Below are 24,242 nucleotides of genomic sequence, written 5' to 3'. Positions count from 1 at the left end.
GAGCTGAAGAGAATGTTTTATTGTTCTCAAATTTTAAATGTCTTTTCAGGTGTTGTTAGCTTGTGAATGGTTTTTGTCAAGATACCATTTACTGCAGCCAGTATTCTAGATTCTAAATTAGCTTTAGATCTTTTAACCACAAAGTGTATGATCTGTTTCTTTGGACGTACTGGATACCTGATGCCACTTTGTGATTGATTATTGCAGTAAAGTTTCAATCTTTGATTTTTTTTTTCCCCCCAAAAAAGTAAAATAAAATTTGTAGAATCAAAATTCCCTTTTTTATCTGAGACATAGGTGAATGATAACATTGTGACTCTTGAGGAAATGAAGTGGGGTTGAAATTTTTGTTTTCTTTTGGCAAAAATTATCTAGTCATTAATGAACTGAAGCAAACCTTTAACTGCTTGGTGAATACTTACAAACCACTTAAATGCCAAAAGTAGTAATTTGTACGGTGTGAAATCACAGTAGCAAGAGGTTGAACACCAATAGACAAGACATTACTTTATTTCTCCAAAGTTTTTAAGAATGCTTGGAAACGTAATGTGGTTAATTCTAGTTTTGATGCTGGTATTGGGCTACGTAGCAGCCTCCCCACATTGCTTTGATGTACTGCATGACGTTGTGAATCTTATCATCTTACATTGCAAGCAGTTTATTTCTCATTGTAAAGCAAAAGTTTGATAGTCATAATGGAGGGTACCCCCTTTCTCCTGCTGGATGAGCAAGGGTCTTTGGATTACGTTGCTAATCAATGGTTTCATTTTCCTCTGAATTCTTTTTCCTTTGCTCAGCTGCTGATTTCGCTCACCTCCAATAAACATTAATTCTGTTTCTGGTTGTAAAAACAGCTCTTCCATTTCTGCTGATAAAGCAATTATCCACAGAACTCCAGATATTAACAATGTGGTGATCGCTAGCAAGATTGCAATTAATGATCATGTATAAGAAAGAAACAAATAGGAGTGTGTTACCCAACTATAGGTTCAAAGCAGTTTCCATAATACCCTGAACTATTTTGTTATGGTCTGTGGCTTCATCTGGATCCTGTTACTAGGTTTCAATCTCTAACTCCTGTTATCCAATTTTAATTGGAATCTAAGGACTTCATCGAAGTGTCACCATAAGCGCATGAAATTTTGTTTGTGAACTGTGAAAGATACCATAAATTTCACCAATAAAAGATGGATTACATCTGGAGAGAAGATTTAAGTATCAATTTTGTTGGTCATGTAGAGTGTACTGCCAAGATAATGACTTGAATATATCACACCTAGTTATTAGCAAGTTCAATGTGATTTGGTTTATGGTGATTTCTTTTTGATTCTCTTGAGTATTTGTTAATGTTGCTACCAAATAAGCAAGAATGACTTAGTTTGCATTAGTTGTTACATCATACATGATAATGCATCTTTTAGTTCACTCATAGGTGTCCTTAATTGCTCTGGACATGGTGGTGGTCAGCTGTGTTTTTGGAACCACTGAAGGTCTTAGGGATGCAGGATAACCACGGTGCTATTAGGAAGGGATTTCTAAGATTTTGGCCTAATGACAATGAAGGAACAGTGATGTAGTTCCAAGTCAAATGATGTTTAACTTGGAGGGAACTTGCAGGTGGCGGCTTCTCATGCATCTGCTGCCCTTTGTCCTTTTTAGATGGTAGAGGTTTAGAACGTATTGCCAAGGAGACTTAGTGAGTTGCCACAGTGTAGATGGTACACACCAGTGCCTTATTGCGTTGGTGGTGAAGAGAGTGAATGCTAAAGTTGGGGTTAGGGTATCAATCAAGGGGCTGCTTTGCCCTGGATAGTGTCAAGCTTCTTGAGTGTTGGAGCTGCATTCATTCAGGCAAGTGGAAAGTATTCCTTTACTGTCCAGACTTGTGATTTTTAGATAGTGAACGAGCTCTGGGGAGTCAGGTTTAATTCCTAATCTCTGACTTGCTCTCACAGTGACAGTATTTCTGCTGTTGATCCAGTTCAATCTCTGGTCAACAGTTACCCCTAGAATGTTGTTGGTGGAGCATTCAGTGATAATGTTGTTGACTATCAAAGGGTGGTGGTTAGCTTTGCTCATTGAAGCCAGGCATAGCCTGGCATTTGTGTGGAATGGATGTTACATGGCACTTATCAGCCCAAATTTAGATGCTGTCCCGGTCTTCCATATGTAGATATGGACTGCTTCAGTATCTGAGGTCATGAATGGCGCTGACCGTGATGCAGTCATCAGTGAATATTCCCCACTTCTGACCTCATAATGGAAGAAAAGCCATTCATGTAGCAGCTGGAGATAATTGTCCCCATGACATTACATTGAGGAAGGGGAGGGGTCTTGAGGCTCAGCGGAAATGTCCCTACCTCTGAGCCAAGAGATCCAGGTTCAATTCCCACCTGCTTCAGAGTTGACATTATATATCTGAACATGTTGATTTAAAAGAAATCCACCTTGATTTTGGGGAGCTTTTACGGCACAGTGTAATGTACCTACCTCTTAGCCAGAAGACCTGGGTCCAAATTCAATCTGCTCTAGAGGTATGTACTGCCATTTCTAAATGGGTCAATTGGAAAATAATAAATTGAAGGGGCTCTTGTGGTGCACTGGTACATCCTTATCTCTGAGGCAGGTGGCCTGGGTTCAAGACCCACCTGCTCCAGAGGTGTGAAATAATACTTCTGATCAGGTTGATTGGAAAATGTCTGTAATGAGGCAAGGGCTGCTGTGGTGCAATGATAGTGTCCCTACCTGCTCCATAACACATCTGGACAAGATTTTAAAATAAAATGTGGGCATTGAGAAACTTTCCTTCAGAAGTGTCCCAGAGCTGAGATGATTGACTTCCAACAATCACAAGCATCAACAATCACAAGCATCTTCCTTTTATGTAAGGTATGACTCCAACTAATGGAGCCTCTGCCACCTCATTTCCATTGACTCTAGTTTTGCTGGGGCTCCTTGATGTTCCACTTGGTTAAAAGCAGTCTTGAAGTCTGCCTCACCTCTCGAGTTCAACTCTTTTGTCTATTTTTGTAATGAGATCAGTAGCTTAGTGGCCCTGGCAGAACCCAAAGTGAGCATCAGTATGCAAGTTATTTCTTTGCAAGTGCCATTTGAAAGCACTGTCATCAATAATGCCTTCCGTCACTTTTGAAGATTGAGAGTAGACTGATAGGGTAGTAACTGAACTGTTTGAATTTGTGCTACTTTTTGTGTACAGGACATACCTACATTGTCAGGCAATTGTCAGTGTGGTAGCTATATTGTAACAGCTTGGCTAGGGGTGTGGCAGGTTCTGGAGCATAAATCCTCAGTACTATTGCTGGAATCTAGCCAAGTCTATAGCCTTTGCAGTGTCGAGTGCCTCCTGAGCATCTTCATATCATGTACAGTGAACTAAATTGGCTGTGGACTGGAAACCACGATGCTTGGATCTTGGAAGGAGGCCAAGAAGGACCATCCACTCAGCAACACTGGCTGAAGATGGATGTATAAATTTCCAGCCCTGTCTTTTATACTGATGTTGCTGGACACCTCCACTGCTGAGGATGGGGATGCTTGTGGGGTCTCCTCCTCCTGTCAGTTGTTTACTTATCCACCATCATATATAACTGTATATGGGAAATCTCCACTGCTTGGATCTGATCTGTTACTTGAGATTGCTTAGCCCTGCCTATGGCTTGCTGATTCAGCTGTTTGGCTTGGAAGTAGTCCAGCACTGCAACTTAATCAAATTGACATCTCACTTGTAATTTGTCTGGTGCCACACCTGGCATGCCTTGCTGTACTCTCAATTGAATCAGGATGATCTCATGCTTGATAGTAATGGTAGAGTGGGGAATATGCAAGTCATAAGGCATAGATTATGTTTGATTACAACCCTTCAGTTGAAGGCCCATAACACTTTGTGGATACCCAGTTTTGAGTTGCCGCATCTCTTCCAAGTCTTGCCCTTTAGCGTTATATAACGTTTAGGCCATTCTCAGTGTGAAGACCGAGTTTCTGGAGAAGAACTGTCTAGTGATCAGTCCAACAAATACTGTCTTGGACAGATGTATCTGCAAAAGACAGATTGGTGAGGATGAGATCAAGTGAATGTTTCCTTCCTCTTGTGTCTGCAATAATTGGTAAGGGAACCAACCTAGCAGTTATCTCCTATAGGACTTGGCCACTGTAATCACTGGTGGTGTTCCTCGCCACACTCGATGATGACATTGAAGTTCCCTGACCAGATTACATTCAGGATGGGTTGTGGGGAGGAGGTGGTTAATGCTTGTGCAGGGTACATAAGAACTAGGAGCAGGAGTAGGCCATCTGGCCCCTCGAGCCTGCCCTGCCATTTTAATAAGATCATGGCTGATCTTTTTGAGACTCAGCTCCACTTATCCACCCACTCACCATAACCCTTAATTCCTTTACTATTCAAAAACTTATCTAGCCTTGCCTTAAAAACATTCAGCGAGGTAGCTTCAGCCGCTTCACTGGGCAGGGAATTCCACAGATTCACAACCCTTTGGGTGAAGAACTTCCTCCTGACCTCAGTCCTACATCTGCTTCCCTTTATTTTGAGGCGATGCCCTCTAGTTCTAGTTTCACCTGCTAGCGGAAACAACCTCCCTGCCTCCACTTTATCTATTCCCTTCATAAACTTGCATGTTTCTATAAGATCTCCCCTCATTCTTCTGAATTCCAATGAGTATAATCCCAGTCTACTCAGTCCCTCCTCATAATCCAACCCTCTCAACTCTGGAATCAACCGAGTGAATCTCCTCTGCACCCCCTCCAATGCTAGTATATCTCTTAAGTAAGGAGACCAAAACTGCACACAGTACTCCAGGTGTGGCCTCACCAGGACTCTATACAGCTGCAGCATAGTCTCCCTGTTTTTAAACTCCATCCCTCTAGCAATGACAGGCAAAATTCCATTTGCCTTTTTAATTACCTGCTGCACCTGCAATCCTACTTTTAGCGATTCATGCACAAGGACACCCAAGTCCCTTTGCACAGCAGCGTGCTGCAATTTTTTACCATTTAAAACATAGTCCATTTTGCTGTTATTCATACCAAAATGGATGACCTCACACTTATCAACATTGTACTCCATCTGCCAGGCCTTTGTGCACTCACTTAGACTATCTGTATCCCTCTGCAGACTTTGTGTCTTCTGCACACTTTGCTCTACCACTCACCTTAGTGTCATCTGCAAATTTTGACACACCACATTTAGTCCCCAACTCCAAATCATCTATGTAAGTTGTAAACAATCGTGGTCCCAACACTGATCCCTGAGGCACCCCACTAGCCACTGACTGCCAACCAGGAAAACACCCATTTACCCCTACTCTTTGCTTTCTGCTGGTCAACCAATCCTCTATCCATGCCAATACATTACCTGTAATACCGTGGAACTTTTTCTTATGTAGCAGCCTTTGGTGTGGCACCTTGTCAAATGCCATCTGGATTTCCAGATACGCCACATCCACAGGTTCCCCATTGTCCACCATGCAAGTAATGTCCTCAAAGAATTCCACCAAATTAGTTAAACATGACCTACCCTTCATGAACCCATGCTGGGTGTTTCCAGTGGGACAATTTATGTCCAGATGTCTTGCTATTTCTTCTTTAATGATAGATTCAAGCATTTTCCCCACTACTGAAGTTAAGCTAACTGACCTATAGTTACCTGCTTTTTGTCTACTTCCTTTTTTAAACAGTGGCGTCACATTGGCTGTTTTTCAATCTGCGGGAACCACCCCAGAGTCCAGTGAATTTTGGTAAATAATTACTAGTGCATTTGCTATTTCCTCCATCATCTCTTTTAGTACCCTAGGATGCATTTCATCAGGGCCAGGAGACTTGTCTACCTTTAGCCCCATTAGCTTGCCCAGCACTGCCTCCTTAGTGATAATGATAGTTTCTAGGTCCTCGCCTGCTATAACCTTCTTGCCATTAGTTTTCGGCATGTTATTTGTGTCTTCCACTGTGAAGGCCGACACGAAATAAGTGTTTAATGTCTCGGCTATTTCCTCATTCCCAGTTATTAAATTGGCCTTCTCATCCTTTAAAGGACCAATGTTTACCTTTGCCACTCTTTTACGATTTACATATTTATAGAAACTTTTGCTGCCTGTTTTTATATTCTGAGCTAGTTTACTCTCATAATCTATCTTACTTTTCTTTATAACTTTTTTTGTGGCTTTCTGTTGGCCTTTAAAGATTTCCCAGTCTTCCAGTTTCCCACTACTCTCTGCTTTTTTGTATGTGTTATTTTTCAATCTGATACTTTCCTTTATTTCCTTAGACATCCATGGCTGGCTGTCTCTTTTCCTACAGTTCTTCCTTATCACTGGAATATACTTCTGCTGAGCACTGTGAAAAATCATTTTGAAAGTCCTCCACTGTTCCTCAATTGACCCACCGTAAAGTTTTTGCTCCCATTCTACCTTAGCTAACTCCTCCCTCATTCCTTCTTAGTCTCCTTTGTTTAAGCACAGGACATAGGTACTGGATATAACCTTCTCACGCTCCATCTGTATTTTAAATTCGATCATACTGTGATCGCTCCTTCCTAGAGGATCCCTAACTGTGAGATCATTAATTATTCCTGTCTCGTTACACAGGACTGGATCTAGGATAGCTTGCTCCCTTGTAGATTCCATTACATATTGTTCAAGGAAATTATCGCAGATGCATTCTATGAATCCCTCCTCAAGGCTGCCATGACCGACCTGGTTTGACCAATCGATATGTGGATTAAAATCCCCCATGATAATTGCTGTACCTACTGGGTAGTAGGTGATAATCAACAGGAGCTTTCCTTGTCCATGATTGGGAGCCAGAAAATCTGTGATTACCACTGTATGCTGCCATGGGGGTCTGAGGTCTGGGGTCAATTTTTGAGGGCTCCCTAAGACAACTGCCTTTGAATTCGATATCACTGTACTGCCACCTGGTCCTGTCTTGTCTGTGGGATGATGATAGTGTTGTCAGGGACATATTCAACTCAGTTGTACCTTTCAGTCAGGCAATTGCTTGACTAGTCTTTGTGACAACTTTCCCTGTTTTGGTACTCCTGCAGTTTAATTTTAGTACCTTTAACTGCATGTGAGGGGAAATGTGGCCATGATTTAAAAATTCCTGGAATTGAGAGTTTTGTTTTGTAGTTTATAATTGATTTGTAAAGACTGTCGGTTAGAAAATCTACCAACAGTAACTGAGTTTCAATCAGATTATTAGGAATTAATATTTTAATTGTTTGTATGGTTAAATTAGCTGATCTATTCCTTTTTTTTTGAGAAGAAAGCACATAATAGGACTACACTGCCGAAGACTGACTTGTATGAAAGCGTATAGTTACACAGCACTGGTTTCATATCATGTCATAATTGAAAGTAAAGTTAGCTTTCGGTTTTCTTTTGTGTGAATGAGTCTGAAAAACATCAGTCAGTTCTTATTTTGATAAAGTAACAGTCTATATTTGCACTTCTTATTGCGATATTTCTAGAGTTAGAGATGACATATCGCCTGCAATGTCCATGTTTTTGTGCTGTAATATGTTTAATCGAATATGTCAGTGTGGTTGGTAATCAACTTTGCGCAGACTTTGCCTACATGAAGTAGATTTCACTGGAGACTTTGCCTTTTTTGTCAAGCATGAAAAATCACAGTGTCCATTGCTTTTGTTTTGGGCAGAAGATCTGCGTTAGTAAATAAGGCCTGAGCACAGAGATCGATGATTACTTTTTGGAGGAAAATTATCACATGCTGCGTTTAGGTCGTAAATCAGGTTCTGACAGTTGAGGATAGTAATGATTGGCCTTATTTTAAAAAAAAAGTGCCTGAACAGATATTCATGGTTTGCTTTTGCTTTGTGGAAACCATTCACCATATGGCTAAATCTAATTTGTTGTGTAAGATGCTTATTCTAGAAGGGTACAAGGCATAGATTGGTCTGCAGAAGGACTGTGGGGTAAAATTGGAATATGGGTCAGCATGAATAGGGCATGGAGCATGTATGCAGAGGTTAGGGATTGAGAGAGCTGGAGGAGGGCTGTGTTTTTTTTTTATATCCTCAACAAAGTACTAGTGCAGTGTGGCAGACCTACCACCCAGTCTGCCTCTGCACCTGGTAGCTTCCATATATAACTCCATGGTCGTTTGCTATGTTCCAATACACCTTTTCCTGTGTTTGTGTTTGCAAAACTGTGAATTGTGAAAATTTAGGCCATAAACTGTTTGATTTGTCTCAAGTGTTTTTGAGAGTGCATTTGAGTAGATCCTTTGAATGGCCCTTGGTTTAAGGTAGTTCCCTGATTCCTACACACATCCTGCATTTTATCTAGTTTGTTGTATTTTCAAATTAAATAATCAAAGGCTTTGTGATAATGCAGTGTTTCTCAAAATTAAAGAAATCTGTAACCTCCAGCCGCCTTGTTTGGTTGTCTTCAATAGTTTCCAAAAGGTTTATTAGGTAGGGTAGTATTAATTAATTACCTGTGTCCTTGCTCTTAGTTAAACCCCGGTTTAGTTACTTTACATGTTTCCCCTCTTTAGCCCATTAATACCTCGACCTATGTTATTTCCTATTTCAATACATCAAAAAGCAATATCTGCCCCCTGTTACATCTGGTACTGGATGGTTTTATGGCTGGCAGATCTATTGCTATCTCCATTTAGTTTTTTTAACCTGTAGTCATTTCTTACATAGATGTATACTCTGTAAAATGTGTGCTTAAAACGCTGAAAATTTTTAGTTAGAGGTAAAGTCTGTTCAGCTATTTGTAGTTTAGCTCGTCATAATACAAGAAATGTTATTCAATTAATTTCAGCTGTTGGACTGGAGTGCTATGTGTGTGGAACTTTGTCTCACCTTAACAAACTTTGTGTACAAATGTGATTTCCTGTGTGGTCACCATTTGATTTGCTACAATTCTGTATTGGCTTCAACTAGCAGTATCATGCCAGTAGAAGTGATATTAAAAAAAAAACTTTCTAGTGGTGACTGCGCAATTCTCTGAAGATTTATTAAGAAATCTCATATATTTTTGTTGTGCTTAAAAATGGAAAGTTTTTGTGTCTGTTGCAAGTATGGCTAGGCATAAAACAAGCATTCTGCTTTTCATCTGCCTAATATATACAACAAGGTAGACGTTTGTTTACTTTCAGACATTCCAGTTTCCAGACTATCTGCTCAACTCAGCAATGGCTTTATTTTGAAAGATGACAAAGAATTAACTTTAACCCTTACCATGACTGGTGGCAGAAGGTCTTGCAAGTGGGGTATTGTTTAAAAAGGTGCAACACGCTGTAAACATGTCTACCTTTTTGAACTAAACCAAATTTGATTTGGAAGTGGCCAAGTAACCTACTCTGTAGAAACAGCTCTTTGATAATTAAACATCAGATTCTGCCAACCATTTTAATGCTAACAGCTGTGTGTAGGACTGGGAAACCCAGCAGCTGAAAGTAGATAGGAGCAGCCTGAGATTCAGTGTTTTCCCAGCACTTCCACCACCTCATGGTCCACTGGAAATCTTCCACACTTGCCTCTTCACTTCTCTGAACCTCCTCCTCTCCAACTCCCTCATTTCCTGTTGCTGCCCTGAACCACCACCAGTCTCCAATAGGCGAGTTTGGAGTAAGAGGGTTACTTTTTACTCTGTGACATGGCTCATTCTGGTATGTGAAAAGATCACATGAAACTGGAGCCTCATTCTCTAGGCTTCCAGAACATATTCACTCTTGCCATTCCTTACATATGGTTGTGCTGCATGGAGCCTGTTAATGCTCAATCACCCCAGTGCAGACTGATCTGACTATAGCAGGGACCATTCCCAATTGGGAATGAGCTGCAAGCATTGCAGCTCATCGACCTTCAGTCTGTGCACCTGCTCGGTGGAAAAATAGAGTAAAATAACTTTTTTTTTTGAGGTCCCTTCATTTAAACTTGGCACAACCTCCATATTCTTATGTTTCCTTGCTATTTATATGCACTCCACCCTCCTCTCTTGGGTATCTGGCCGAAATGTTCAATTTTCTGGAGCATGAAGAAACACTTTGCGGGGAGTGGAGACTGCGGGAGCATGCAAAGACCTGACTTCTGTTCATACGGAGTACAAAACTAACTTTTTTTAAAACAAAAGTCAAATACAGACTTCTTGCTTTCTGCAATTAAACAAATTACAGGAACAATAAACCAAACTTTTCTGTCTGGAAGAATGATTAATCTGAACAGAATCCCGCCAGTGCAGAAACAGGCCATTTGGGCCCATGTCCGTACCACCCTCCAAAGAGCATCCCACCCAGACCCAGACCCATTCCCATTCCCATAGCCCTGCATTTCCCATGGCTAACGCACCATAACCTACACATCCCTGAACACTATGGGGCAAGTTAGCATGGCCAATCCGCCTAATCTGCACATCTTTGGACTGTGGGAGGAAACCGGAGCACCCGGTGAAAACCCACGCAGACGCTGGGAAAACGTGCAAACTCCACACAGCCAGTCATCGGACAATGGAATCGAACACTGGTCCTTGACGATGTCGGGTAGCAGTATTAACCACTGAGCCACCGTCCGACCCATGTTGAACTAACATAGTTTAACTTCTATGTTGCTCAGTGTTTACCTGGGCTGTTAAATTGAACTGTTTCACATGTTGTTGATTGTTATCTTCAACATTTGAACAGTAAAGGAATTGAGGGTTATGGTGAGTGGGTGGGTAAGTGGAGCTGAGTCTCAGAAAGATCAGCCATGATCTTATTAAATGGCGGGGCAGGCTCGAGGGGCCAGAAGGCCTACTCCTACTCCTGCTCCTAGTTCTTATGTTCTTTATATTCTAACATTGTCTCTTCGTACTTAAAATAATATTAATAGGGGATTTTAATCTTAATATAGCCTGGGAAGATGGACGATCACCTTCCCAGAAAAGTTTTGAATTTCTAATGTGTCTGGAATAATTTCCTATGGCAATATGTCTTGGATGCGGCAAGGAGACGAGCAATATTAGATCTGGTATTGAACAACTAGCCTGATTTAATTAGTCACCTAGTTGTTTGTGAGCATTGTCAAGTAGTGATCATAATATGATCAAGTTTCATGTAGAGTTTGTAAGAGATGAGCAAAGATCGGATGTTAGAATTTTGGATTTAAGTAAGGCAAACTTTTTAATGGGATGAAGCAGAGAGTCTCCTTTGTAAACTGGAAAACTCTGCTGAAAATAGGTGAAACAATTGAGGAACAGCGGAGAGTGTTCAAAGAAACATTGAATGCTATTCAGAAGCGGTTTGTACTCCTGAGAAGGAAAAGCTGCACATCTCAAAAAATATCCAAGGATGTAAGGCACAGCATTATAATGAAAAGAAAGGGCTTATAAAGTGTAGAACAGTACAGATCCCACGGAATGGGACAAGTACAAAGATCGACAAGGGCCACACAGTAGCTTATAAGAGCAGCTAAAAAGTATTGTGAAAGAAAACTTGCAATGGACATATTCACAATAGTGTGAGATTTTATAGCTATATAAAAACAAAGTGGCTGTTTAGGAATACTGTTGGCTTACTAAAGGCCTATAGTGGGGATATTGACAATCCCCGTTGGGAAATGGCAGAGATGCTGAACAATTTTTTTTTTTTTTTTTTTAAATCATCATCTCTACAGTGTGGAAACAGGCCCTTCGGCCCAACAAGTCCACACTGATATTCGGAGCATCCCACCCAGACCCATCCCCCTATAACCTACCTAATTTACACATCCCTGAACATTATGGGCAATTTTTAGCATGGCCAATCCTCCTAGCCTGTACATCTTTGGACTGTGGGAGGAAACCGTAGCACCTGGAGGAAACCCACGCAGACATGGGAAGAATGTGCAGACTCCACACAGACAGTTGCCTGAGGGTGGAATTGAACCCTGATCCCTGGCGCTATGAGGCAGCAGTGCTAACCACTGAGCCACCGTGCCACTCCTAATTTTGTTTCAGTATTCGCACTAGAAAAGGAGGATAGCTTGCTGGGGATTCTAAAGAAATTAACAGGATCAGGGGCAGGGTCAAAATAAAATTAGCTTAAGTAAATCATCAATAATGGGGAAATTAATGGAACTGAAAGTTTCCATCCTTGGGTGTTAAAGGAGGTAGGACAGCCCGTTACCGATGCCGGAGCCATAATCTTTCAAAGTTCCCTGAACTCTGGAGTCAAACCTCTGGATTGGAAATTTGCTCATGTCAGTCCACCCTTTAAGAAGGGTTACAGAAGAAACCAGGGAACTACAGGTCAGTTAGCCTAACAACTGTGGTGGGGAAATTGTTGGAGTCTATAATCCAGGGTCGGGTAACTGGTTACCTCAACATGTTTCAGTTAATTAGGGAGAGTCAGCATGGATTCATGAAGGGTAGGTCATGCCTGACGAAGCTCAGTATTTTTTTTTTGAAGAGCTGATGGACCTGTGGACAGAGGCAAGACATTGGATTTTGTTTATATGGAGATCAAGTAGGCTTTTGATAAGTCACACTCAAGACACTTAGCTAAGGTGGAAGCCACAGAATTGAGGGCAAATGGCCTGGATAGGAAATTGGTTGAATGATAGCAGACAGAGACTTCGAATAATGGATAAGTACTTGAATTGGCGGGTTGTGACTGGAGGTGCCCTGCAGGGATCTGTGTTGGTCTTCACTTATTTATAGTATTCGTCAACAACTTTGATAATGGCATAGGGTCAAATATTCAAATTTGCTAATGACACAAAATTGGGCAGCGTAGTCGACAGCATTGACACCAGTGTAAAATTACAGCAGAATATGGATAGATTAGGTAAATAATCAAAGCTGTGGCAGATAGATTTTAATATAAGGAAGTGTGAGGTTATCCATTTCAGACCGAAAAAGGATAAATCAAGGTAATTTTCAGAATGCACAAAGTTAGATACAGTGGATGGCCAATGAGATTTGAAGATTCTGATGCATAGCTCTTAAAATGCCAGGAACAGGTGCAAAAAATAGTCGAGAAGGCTAATGGAATACTGGCTTTCATACCTAAAGGGCCTAGAGTATAGGGATGCAAGTATCATGCTGCAGTTATATAAAACTCTAGTTAGACCCCACTTTGAGTACTGTGCGCAGGTCTGGGTACTAAACCTGAGGAAGGATGTTTTGGCACCACAGGGAGTAGATAACTTTGGCTTTTGTTCTCATGAAGTTAGAAGGTTAACGGGTGCTTCAATTGAGGTCTTCACGATGTTAACAGGGAAAGCAAGGTAGACAATTCACTGGTTGAATAATCTAAAACCAGGGGGCATAGTCTAAGAATTAGGGTCAGGACATTCAGGAGAGATTTTAGAGAGCACTTCTACACTGGAAGAATAGTGGAGATTTGGAACTCCTCTTCAGACATCAATTGATGCTAATTCAACTGTTAAATTTAACTTTGAGGTAGACCAGTTTTTATTAAATGAGGGTATCAAGGGATGTGGGCCCAAGGCAGGCATATGGAGCTAGGCTGCAGATTAGCCATGATCTTAATGAATAACAGGTTAGGCTCGAGGAGCTGAATGGACCACTCCTTATCTGATGCTCCCAAAATGACTTCTTCAATAGATTTCTTGTCCTTCAAGTATAATCTTTTACTTCTCTATGTCAGTACTGAGACAACAGTCAAAAATGTAAATTAGTTTGTATTTAAGTTGTGACAAAAACATCATCTTTGACTTATGCAATATTACTGAAAATGTACTGAGAGTTCATTGTCAGGTGAATGTGGGAAAAGGATGGAGCAAGGGAGTAACAAGCACTTGAACTGGTGTAAGTTTAAAACACTCAACTAGTTGTTAAGATTGTGACTACAGCCTACTAAGGAAAGTTGTGACATTTGCAATTAATAAATTTGGTCATTTTTCATCTCTACAGGGGGAAATAAATAATATTGTTGCAGATTATTCCAATTGTCCAACTGGTTGGTTCATTTCTCTCAAAGGGAATCTGTCATTCCAGATTGGTCCAGTTACGTGACTGTTTGGCTTCTGAAGTGGTTGAGGAGTAACTGGGACTAGACAATGAGGTCTTATATGTTTCAACTGTTCCCTGGGAATCTTTTCCCTGAGAAAAAAAATTATTCCTACTTGTTCCCAATTTTCCTATTCTCCATTTTTTATGAGAGAGGAGACAGAAAGCTTTGCACAGTTTCCTAGGTTTAGTGCAGTCAAAAAGAATGGCCTTGAGAACTAATATGATTATTTTGCTAGGTTTTTGGTGCTATTAAATCTTTTGAAGAAAGCAAACGTGTGGTTTAGCTCCTACCTACGGCATTTTCTTTTCTGCACAGTGATAGCAACGTTGCTTCTATTGTCACTCATGTATCAGACTTAAAAGGGAAAACTGACTGCAAGTCAGGGTAGAGTAGGTGGTGAGAATTCTGTTGTAACTCAATTTTACCAGTTAAAATCAAAAGTCCCCCTGCTCTTACGCAGTTTCCTGCTGGTGCATGTTTGTGAGAACAGTTGATTCAGAAGTAAAATTTTGTATATAGGAAAGCAAAAATAGAATGGAAAACAATTCTGATCCAGAGGTTTTGTGTATTTTTATTCCTGTATCCATGTTCATGCCAGCTAATGGTGATGGTTTCTCTTAAAAATGCGCGGAGATATTGAGGGGTGTGTTAAAACCAAAGCAAAGTTCCACAAAGGAAAAGAGTTATCATTGATTTTATTCTTTTAAAAACACTTGGCTTAGAATGCATGGTTTTAAAACTAGTGTTGACAGATTATAAAGGATTTGAAGGAATTCCAGTCCTTCTGCAGAATCGTGCAGTTTCTGCATTTTTATGATGTGCCACAAAATTATAAAAATATCATTTTATTAAATCACATCAGTTGGCTTAGTTTCTGGAATTTAGTTCGATGCTTGATACATTTTCAAAGTGCTGACGTTTATTTGCATGTATGTTTGTGGTCATAAGTGACAATGGTGGGGATTTTCCTTTTTTTGTTTAGTTTTATGTGTGGGAGTGGGCATCTTTTAAGATCTAGTCAACGCACGCCTCCCCCCGCCCCGACAAACCACCACACCCACCACCCCGATTAGCGAGGAAGCTTGCTGAATCAAACACCAATCAGACACTTAAGTGGTGACCTAATGAGAATCTTGGTCAATCAGTTCCCAGGGTGGTGATATCCTGATTCACCTGAAGTTGCCTGCCGATCAGAGGCCAGCTGCCACTGTGAAGAGCAGTGGCAGTTTGGAAGCACAGCAGCACTGAGATTTCAGGAATAGCAGGGACGCAAGTGACCTTTTGTTTTGCGGAGGGGCTGGGGTCCACATGAAGAGAGGTTTTAAGGTGATTTGAGGTCAGGGCTTGGTTTTCAGTAGCCACCCTCTTGCTCTACCTCTGTGCCCCAGTTCTTCACATATTGAGGCTAATGGAATGCCTCATCCTCCAACCCAGAAGACTGCTGCTGTTCTCATCTGCCAGGGTTAATCTGGCTGGCGGCGGGATGAGGCATTATGTGGTCATTAATTGACCACCTAAGGACCTTTTAAATTTTGGCAGTTTGGAGAGGTCAACTATAAGCCTTTCTGCCCAGAACCCAATTTCTGGGGTATTGGGAAGATGGCACATACCTCCCTGTTGTCCTGCAGCCCGATTGTTTACTCTTCCAACCACCTTTCTTGCTACTTCTTCGGAAGGGAAAATTGTGACTAGTATTTCAGTTCAGGAGAAATTAGACTCATTTTAGTTTACAGACAGAAAAGTTACCCCAGCCAAATAAAATGTCTCCAAAATGACTGTTGTGCGGAAATATGTAGAATGTGCAAGCTATGGTTTTTACAGTTGCATCATATCCTGAATGTTTTCTGCAATGCCACATCCCTGACTTTGTCATTCAAAATCTGGCAACTTACTTTTGGAAAGTCTGGTGTTTTGGCTTAATCGTGCTTTTGGAGCTGATTGAACCTCTGAATTCCATAGGAATATTTTTAAGTGGGCAAATATTTGTGGTACTAGGTCCAAAAGCTAATATTTATTTTAAAATGCTGCCTTTTACAAAAATGTCTATTTTATAGATGCTTTCTTCAAGAGTAACGTAATCATGTAATTTATATATCCTGAAAGTGGCTCTTTTGTATCTGGACTGATTTGTGAGAAAATCTCTTAGGAGTAGATTACAGATGGCAACTTATCAGACAACTTTGTTCTTTCCAGCTTTCAGTAATTTCCTCATACAATGGCACAGTGGAATCAGCTACAGCAGTTGGATACCAGATATCTGGAACAACTGCACCAACTCTACAGTGACAGCTTCCCCATGGAATTGAGGCAGTTTCTTGCAGCTTGGATTGAGACCCAAGATTGGTATGTACAGCAATTATACATATTTTAAGTGCCACTCCAAGAGGACATCTTGTAGGTAAATGTGCAGGGAAGAAATTTTTTTGCAGTTTTTCTTTCTTCTGATTTTTGAAGAAAAGACCATTCTTATTTCAGTCATCTTTGCCTTGATTAGGAGGGTTTTGTTTTTTTTTCCTCCCTTAAAATTCCGGATATGTTTGTAACTATCTATGGTGTCGCATTTTGTAGTGAAGGTGCAGATGGGGTGACTGAAACACAGTTTCTGATTTTGAAATCATTCTTTAACCTTCCAGGGCATATGCTGCAAGCAAGGAATCACATGCTACACTAGTGTTCCATAATCTGTTGGGTGAGATTGATCAACAGTACAGCAGATTTCTACAGGAATCTAATGTCCTGTATCAGCACAATCTGCGGAAGATTAAACAGTACCTGCAGGTATATAGTTTGCCATTGATAGATTTATGTGAGTATCAGTGATTTAAAAGTGGAAAATAAAAGAAGTCATAGAAGTTGCGTGCTTCCACTGGAATTGGAATAGATTTGGTATTTTAATTTACAAGTGCAGGTTTTAAAAGTTCAGTGCTGTTGTCAATCCACGTTTTAAAATCAGTGATGCATTATAAAAGGTAGAACTCTAAAAGTTCAGGTTTGTACTTGTATTTAAAAGCTTTGAATATTTTCCTGAACATAGGAAAAAATACATTTGATTTCAGATTGGCTTTTACATTTCTTTTTTAAAAATAACTCTACAATTGTCCATGGCTTTCGCTTGCTTGGTTTATTGTCGGCCTGCAGCTGTTGCTCAATCGTGTATTTTGCTGTCTCACCCCTACCCCCGTCCCCCACTCCACATGCACGCACGTACGCGCACACACACAAACACGCACTCTCTCTCTCTCTCTCACCATTGGGGCATTTTTAACTTCTGTTGTTTGAACTAGGCATAAGAGAGGTTACATTTGCATAACCAGGGATTCCTGAGATGTGGGTACCTGTTTTGACTGTGCAGTTGCATTTGCATAGAACAGGTTCTCTTTTAATGCCATGAAAGGACAGAGACTGCCTCAGGAGGGGAAGTATTAGTAACAGATCCCAACTGCTGGGTATATGTTTTTTTCTTGTTGCTATCAATATCCCTTGGTGTCTCAGGTTTTCATGTAACTGAAGTTCACTTCTTCCAACTTAAAGGTTCTGAACTTTGCCAGAGATCCATCCTGACAGCAGGTCCAAAACTGATATAACAAAATTGAGTCCAGTTGGCTGCTGCTACTCACATGATTGTTTGAAGTTGTGCTCCATCAAAACAGACGTAAATGGCATTAAAGAAACAGAACTTTTTGTCTCTGATGTAATGAAAAATCATTTAATTATAAATGCCCCTGGAGGAATATTCCCAGTTTAATTATTTTTCCCTTTTTTTTATTTTAAAGAACAGGTATTTAGAGAGGCCAATGGAGATTGCACGTATCATAGCTCGATGCTTGTGGGAAGAAGCACGTCTTCTTCAAGTTGCGACGTCAGTGTCACAAGTGAGTGAAGTGCGACTGTAGTGTTTACCAATTGGACCAGCATCATAATACACACTTTATACACAACATTTATGCTCACTTCTTCTGATTGTAATTCTACCCCCTTTCTTTAGAAACATATTACAAATGGGATTGTTTTTGGATTAAAATGTGCAATAAAAGGTGAAAGTAAAATTCAAGCGTTGTTTGGCCCATCATCTCTGCATTGGCATGTGGCATTGTGTGCAATATACACACTTGTGTCCTGTTTTTGGGTCAGGGTTGCAGAGGAGATGAGCCTGACCATTAAAAATGGCCACCGAAACTCCCAATTTTCAGTCTGGGTGGACAAACTGGATTGTAAATTGGTTAAGGTGCTTCGAGAAGAACTGAGGAGGCTGCTGGTTCTCAGGAGCGCTTGGTGGATTGACTGCCTTCGTGCTCCTGCACTGCGTCCAAAATTTAAAATTAATTTTAAAGTGAAACATTCCTACTGCCTTCATGTATAAGTACAGGCCAGGGAGCGTAGAGTCTTTCTATGTGGGATTGGAGTATAGGATCAGAGTGTGGCCTTTCTTTGTGGGGTTAGAGAATGGAGCACAGCCTTTCTTCCAGGGTTAGGGTGGGAGGGTGAAACTGAAACTTTTTAAGCAAGTGAAATAAGTGCCTTGTTCCTGTCCTGATTGTATTTGCTGTTAACTTTAATGAGCAGTTCCAATCGAGCAAGAGATGAGCCTTTTTATTTTCATGTTCATCTACTGCTGAAATGCATGTCAGGCATTAAACATTCCCACTTGTCATAGCTTGCGTTTAATGTTTAAAATGTCTTTCCAGCAAGCCGGACAATCGCCACATCACAGCTCTGTGGTAACTGAAAAACAGCAGATCCTCGAACACAATCTGCAGGATGTACGGAAGAGAGTACAGGTGAGTCTATTTGAATAGTTGGAAAGAATCTTTTATTTTGCAGTAGTAAAAAGGAAATCATAACTCTATATTACCAAATAAACTGAAAATTGGAGTCAGAGTTATACAGCATGGAAACAGACCCTTTGGTCCAACCATCCCATGCCGAACATAATCTCAATCTAAACTCATATTTAAAAATTGCAGGGCCTAGAAAGATGAGTAATACTCAAACAAGAAGAAATAATTGTATAGATCAGACCTTGTTCAACATGAAATTTTTAAGCAGTTTATAATGTTTTGACACATTTACTCAGTTAATGCTATTAACGAAAATCCTTGTCAGTTGAAATTTTTGAAAGAATCCCGACAGTGTGGAAACAGGCCCTTCGGCCCGACGAGTCCAAACTGATCCTCAGAGCATCCCACCCAGACCCATCCTCCTATAATCCACCTGGACACTATGGGCAATTTAGCATGGCCAATCCACCTAGCCTGCATATCATCATCATAGAATCCCTACAGTGTGGAAACGGGCCATTTGGCCCAACAAGCCCCACCGCCCCTCCGAAGAGCATCCCACCCAGACCCGTTCCCCTACCCCTGCATTTCCCTTGTTTAACCCATCTAACCTAAATATCCCTGGGCGCTATGGGCAATTTAGCATAGCCAGTCCACCTACCCTGCACATCTTTGGACTGTGGGAGGAAACCAGAGCACCCGGAGGAAACCCAAGCAGACACGTGCAAGCTCCACCCAGACGGTCACCCGAGGGTGAAATAGAACCCAAGCCCCTGGTGCTGTGAGGCTGCAGTGCTAACCACTGAGCCACCATGCTGCCTTTTGTTTGATGGATTAAAGTTTGATGTTTGTAAAACCTAAGGATTTGAAACATATGCTTGGTGAATTAATGCAAAAGGGAAGAAGACTGTTTATGGATTATTTGAGAATAATTCTGTGTATATTAGAATTAGAGTTAGAAAACATGTACTCAAGTACAGGGATACAGGAGTGCAGTGAAAAGTGTATAATGTCGCCATTCCTGGCACCATATTAGGTACAAAGGTACCAAGGTACAAAATCTTAGGTACAAAGTAGAAAAATAAAGAAACAAAGTTAAAAGTTAAACATTGCAGCCCTTCTTAGTATTAAGTAGAAAAATAAAGAATGAAAAAAATCAAAACAGCTTTGCTCTACGCAAATCCACAGTTAATGTTAAGAACATAGGAACAGAAATAGATTGTTTAGCCCCTCCAATCTACTGTTATTGATGCTCCACTGTTTACTACTGAAGTTGAGGCTTGCAACCTTTAAATTGATTGATTTTTAATTTAAAGAACAAATGCTCATTTAGTGTTAATTTCCTCTGTAAAATGCAAAACAACATGAAACACGTTCCAGCTTTCCTTTGAACAATAATCTTCAATTTGATGTAGTATGAGTGTAAATTTAATTTGAACTGTCCAGAGACCGTACGGTTTAAAATGACAAAAAAAAATTATCTACAATGATTCAATTTCTTTTGACTTTCATGTTGCGCTTGTCCCACCTACTCCAGGCTTAAAATCCTATTACATCTGACTTTTCTCCTTTTTTGAAGATAGGTTACAGACCTGAAACAGTAGGTAGAATCTTCCCCTCTGAACAAATTGGGCAATGGACAGAAAGTTGGTGGGTGGTTGCACAAGAAGCCTGTTGTTTTAAATTTAGCATTTTTCTCGAGTTTTGACAGCTAGGCGAGGGGCCTATTTGCATGCGTTAATATTTCATTATCACCTGTCTGCACCCTTCATTTGCCGATGATGCTTTACAGAAGTCAGCAATGTCATTGTAGCACATCTCGAACTTACTCTGATACTGTTCAGCACTTTGCTACTGCACTTTAGAGCTCACTGATGCCTTACATTGGAGCACTTCTGCTGGTCTGCAGGAATAGGTACCTGTTTTATGCATTGGAGCCGGGTGCATGTCAGGACTTTTAGCTTGCTTTCTCTCTGCTCACACATCTTTGCACTAACAGCATGACAGCATCTTTTAGTGCAGACAGAAAGCCATGTAACTCATTAACGCAGAAAATAGAGGGGCAGACACAGTATATGGCACCATATTACATCAATGTCACGCCTACAGTGCATGGAAGCTGCTCACATGGCAAACATATTGCATGTGCTTCAACCTAGTGGCTGCATCTAAAAGTCTGAGTTACCCTTAGTCCCTTCGAGGGAGCTGGCTGGTCCTCAGTCAAGAAAACTGGTGAGGTGTTCTGAGTGAGAGAGAACTGTGGAGTGCAGGAAATTTTAGTACTTCAGGGAAATGAGAATAGTAAGAGCCATTGAGGGAAAAAAGGTGCATGCAGAAGTGAGAGTGGTAAACCATGAGCCTTAGGATGTGAATGCAATGGCAGAGTGAGGCATTAGGGAGAGGACGTGTGATCCCTGTGCACACAGTGCACAGAATGTTAGTAAACCTTTTTCCATTTTGCTGCGTGTACCTTTGGACCATGAACACTACACTGATTGACTGGCTACTTCAGACTACGCTGCCAGTCTGGTGTCATGGTCTTTTGTGGCAGTCCTGGGGAAGGAGAACAGCCCTCCTCTCCTATATACTGTTACCAGGACTACCAGGTCCGTGCCTGTGAAGACGTTTGTCATTTGCCTGTTTGGACTATGTCATTTGGAATTGCACAGCAGGACACGAAGGGCAGTTCCTGGATTGGGGGGCTTGAAATGGTGTGCAGCTAGGGTTTAGAAATGATGGCCATAGCGTGCATGTTGTAAGGTCTCGACACTGGCAAGCACCTCCAACTCTGCAGAGTGCAAGATTGCATGAGTATGGTGCTGTGGATATGGAATGCAGAATTACTAAGTGGAACAGCATTGAATTGCTTCAGGAAAATCATCAGGGCTCACAGAGGGACACCGTCTATGAAATGTCTCAAAATTTGACACTGTGGAAAAGTCCATCCCACTAACTTTTTGTTTCTTTCTACAGATGCAGCTACTACCTACTGAGTACTGACAGCATTTTACAATTTTATTTCAGACTTTTGGCATCCTCAGTATTCTGCTTTTTGAGTTAAAATTATGTTTTTATTAAAATGAGATTTGTAACTAAGGGCCTAAGTGTATTTGTTTTACAGGATCTTGAACACAAAATTAAGATACTGGAAAACCTTCAGGATGATTTTGATTTCAACTACAAGACCCTGAAAAGCCAAGGAGGTGGGTTACTCTGATAATTGGTTTAAAGGATCCAGTATTATATAAACTAGACATGGGTTTTCTTCAGGAGTTTAATTATTTGAAATTACATTGGATCCTCACAACTCTTGAAAACATCTTGCTGTTCTAAATGTTTACAGATGTGCAAGATTTGAATGGGAATTCACAAGCAGCAACAAGGCAGAAGATGGCTCAACTGGAACAGATGTTGACCGCTTTGGATCAGATGCGGAGGGTACAGTTAAAAACATTATGGTTAATCTTCAGGGATCTTTCTCTTTAGCTGATCATAGCTCAAACTTACAAATATTTCAAAGTAACATTTATTCTTGTTATTAAATCTTCCTCTACAACAGCAAATAGTAACTGACCTAGCTGCCCTACTGTCTACGATGGAGTTTGTGCAGAAGACCTTGACCGATGAAGAACTAGCTGACTGGAAAAGGCGGCAACAAGTAGCATGCATAGGAGGTCCACCAAACATCTGCCTTGACCGTCTTGAAAACTGGTATGAAATATATTTGATAGCAGAATCTTCTCGTTTTTAGTATTGCCACTTCTGTGCATACATGTATATATTTGAAATGTTTTATCGAACTCTCATTACAGATCAAGTTTTCACTTTGCACAATGTATATTTTATTTTGCCCGTTATCAGGATTACATCTTTAGCTGAGTCTCAGCTCCAAACACGTCAGCAGATTAAGAAACTGGAAGAACTTCAGCAAAAGGTTTCTTACAAAGGTGATCCTATTGTTCACCACAGACCTGTTTTGGAGGAGAGAATTGTTGAATTATTTCGGAGCTTAATTAAAAGGTATTTCAATCTAGTGGATGTTAAGTCCTTTCTGATCTTCTGCAGCTCTTTGTCTTCTATTAAAGTGCTGCTCTATTCTAAGCCTGTGAAATGCATAATTTATTATAGTCAGTTTAATATGTGAAGTAAGCAGGGAGAGAATTGACCTGAGCTGATTACCAATCCCCAAAGTCCTAACTGCATCCTTAACATCACATTTGTTTTGTATCATGGCCGTGTATTCACCAGCAGTTGAGTTGAGAAAGCCAAAATGCATTGCTTTAAATTTGTCAGAAAAATGACCTTAACCCCTCTTTATCTTGATGGGTATAAACCTAGATCATGTTGATCCATTAGACAAGTAAGTTTTTCCCACTTCTTGGCTGATATTCACTGCTGATAACAATCTCTGAAAATTTATTTGGGAATGGGGAATAATGATTAACTACTACACAAGCCAAGCTGGAATTCTGCTTCTATATAATACATTAACACAATTTGACTAGACTTCAGTCAGACACATTTAATTGGTGCTCGGTCAACTAGTCATGTAGAGTTTTTGATTTATTTAACCTGTTTTTCTTCACAGTGCTTTTGTCGTGGAGAGACAGCCGTGTATGCCAATGCATCCAGACCGTCCTTTAGTGATCAAAACAGGTGTGCAGTTTACAACAAAAGTGAGGTAGGTAGGGAAATACTTATTGAGAAATTGTCATAATCATGCTCAATCACAAAAACTTAGAATTCTGCTGTCAGTTACTCATCTGGATGTTGGATATCAGAACTGATATGGGAAAAAACAAATACTAAACAGTTATAATTACTATTATTTAAAGTAATCATTGCTATGAATTAAAATATTTAAGTGGCTTTATGTGTTTACTTTCAATACTAAATTAAATTTTAATCAGTGAATACCTAGGGATTCCACTTGGTCCTGTGCCTTGCACTTGAATGACTCAATCTCATGTTTGAAAATAGAGAGTTTAATCACTATTAAAGGACAATAGGACATTATCTAAATTAATACTTCATTGCAATACTGAGTGAGTGCTGCATTGTTGTAAGTGAAATGCTGATTCACATGAGGCTGGTATTATCTGGATTTAGTGTGAACCCAAATAATTAAAATCCTGTCTTAGTGCAAGATCCTGTCGTGAAAAATTACCTTCCTATGAGTCTAAAACAGCTTTGTATTGGAACGGAAGTTGTCAAATGACTCTTTCATGTTTATCTTGCAAATAAAAAATTAGTAAACCTTTCTCAATTCAGCCCTGCTGTGAGGTAATTTCCCTGCCATGCAGAAACTGCCAAAGCAATAAATGGTTGCCTGGTGTTTAACAATGTGCCCTTATGTTATTTACCTAAAAGGTTTCTGTGCATCTGTTGTTCAGTTTCTGAAGCTTGCTTGTGTACATAGTCACCATTATCTTTTAACTTCATTATGCTTCATTCTGTTGTAATTCG

General features: G+C 40.4%; 1 protein-coding gene across 1 annotated transcript in view; it reads left to right on the top strand.

Annotated features, from left to right (window-relative positions):
* Positions 1-23,497, top strand: part of LOC125486558 (signal transducer and activator of transcription 3-like) — a 29,223-nt gene extending 5,726 nt beyond the window's left edge. The window contains exons 3-11 of the mRNA XM_048614449.1: positions 16,192-16,341; positions 16,632-16,776; positions 17,772-17,870; positions 18,684-18,776; positions 21,898-21,979; positions 22,120-22,214; positions 22,336-22,487; positions 22,638-22,796; positions 23,365-23,497. Coding sequence (XP_048470406.1) covers positions 16,214-16,341; positions 16,632-16,776; positions 17,772-17,870; positions 18,684-18,776; positions 21,898-21,979; positions 22,120-22,214; positions 22,336-22,487; positions 22,638-22,796; positions 23,365-23,461 — 1,050 coding nt within the window. The 5' untranslated portion in view covers positions 16,192-16,213 and the 3' untranslated portion in view covers positions 23,462-23,497. The remainder of the gene's footprint in view (positions 1-16,191; positions 16,342-16,631; positions 16,777-17,771; positions 17,871-18,683; positions 18,777-21,897; positions 21,980-22,119; positions 22,215-22,335; positions 22,488-22,637; positions 22,797-23,364) is intronic.
* The last annotated feature ends 745 nt before the right edge of the window (positions 23,498-24,242 follow it).

Source organism: Rhincodon typus, chromosome 30 (genome assembly GCF_021869965.1).
Source record: "Rhincodon typus isolate 14 chromosome 30, sRhiTyp1.1, whole genome shotgun sequence".
NCBI lineage: Eukaryota > Metazoa > Chordata > Chondrichthyes > Orectolobiformes > Rhincodontidae > Rhincodon > Rhincodon typus.
Note: the sequence above shows the minus strand (reverse complement) of the source record. Positions and strands in the feature narration are given on the sequence as shown.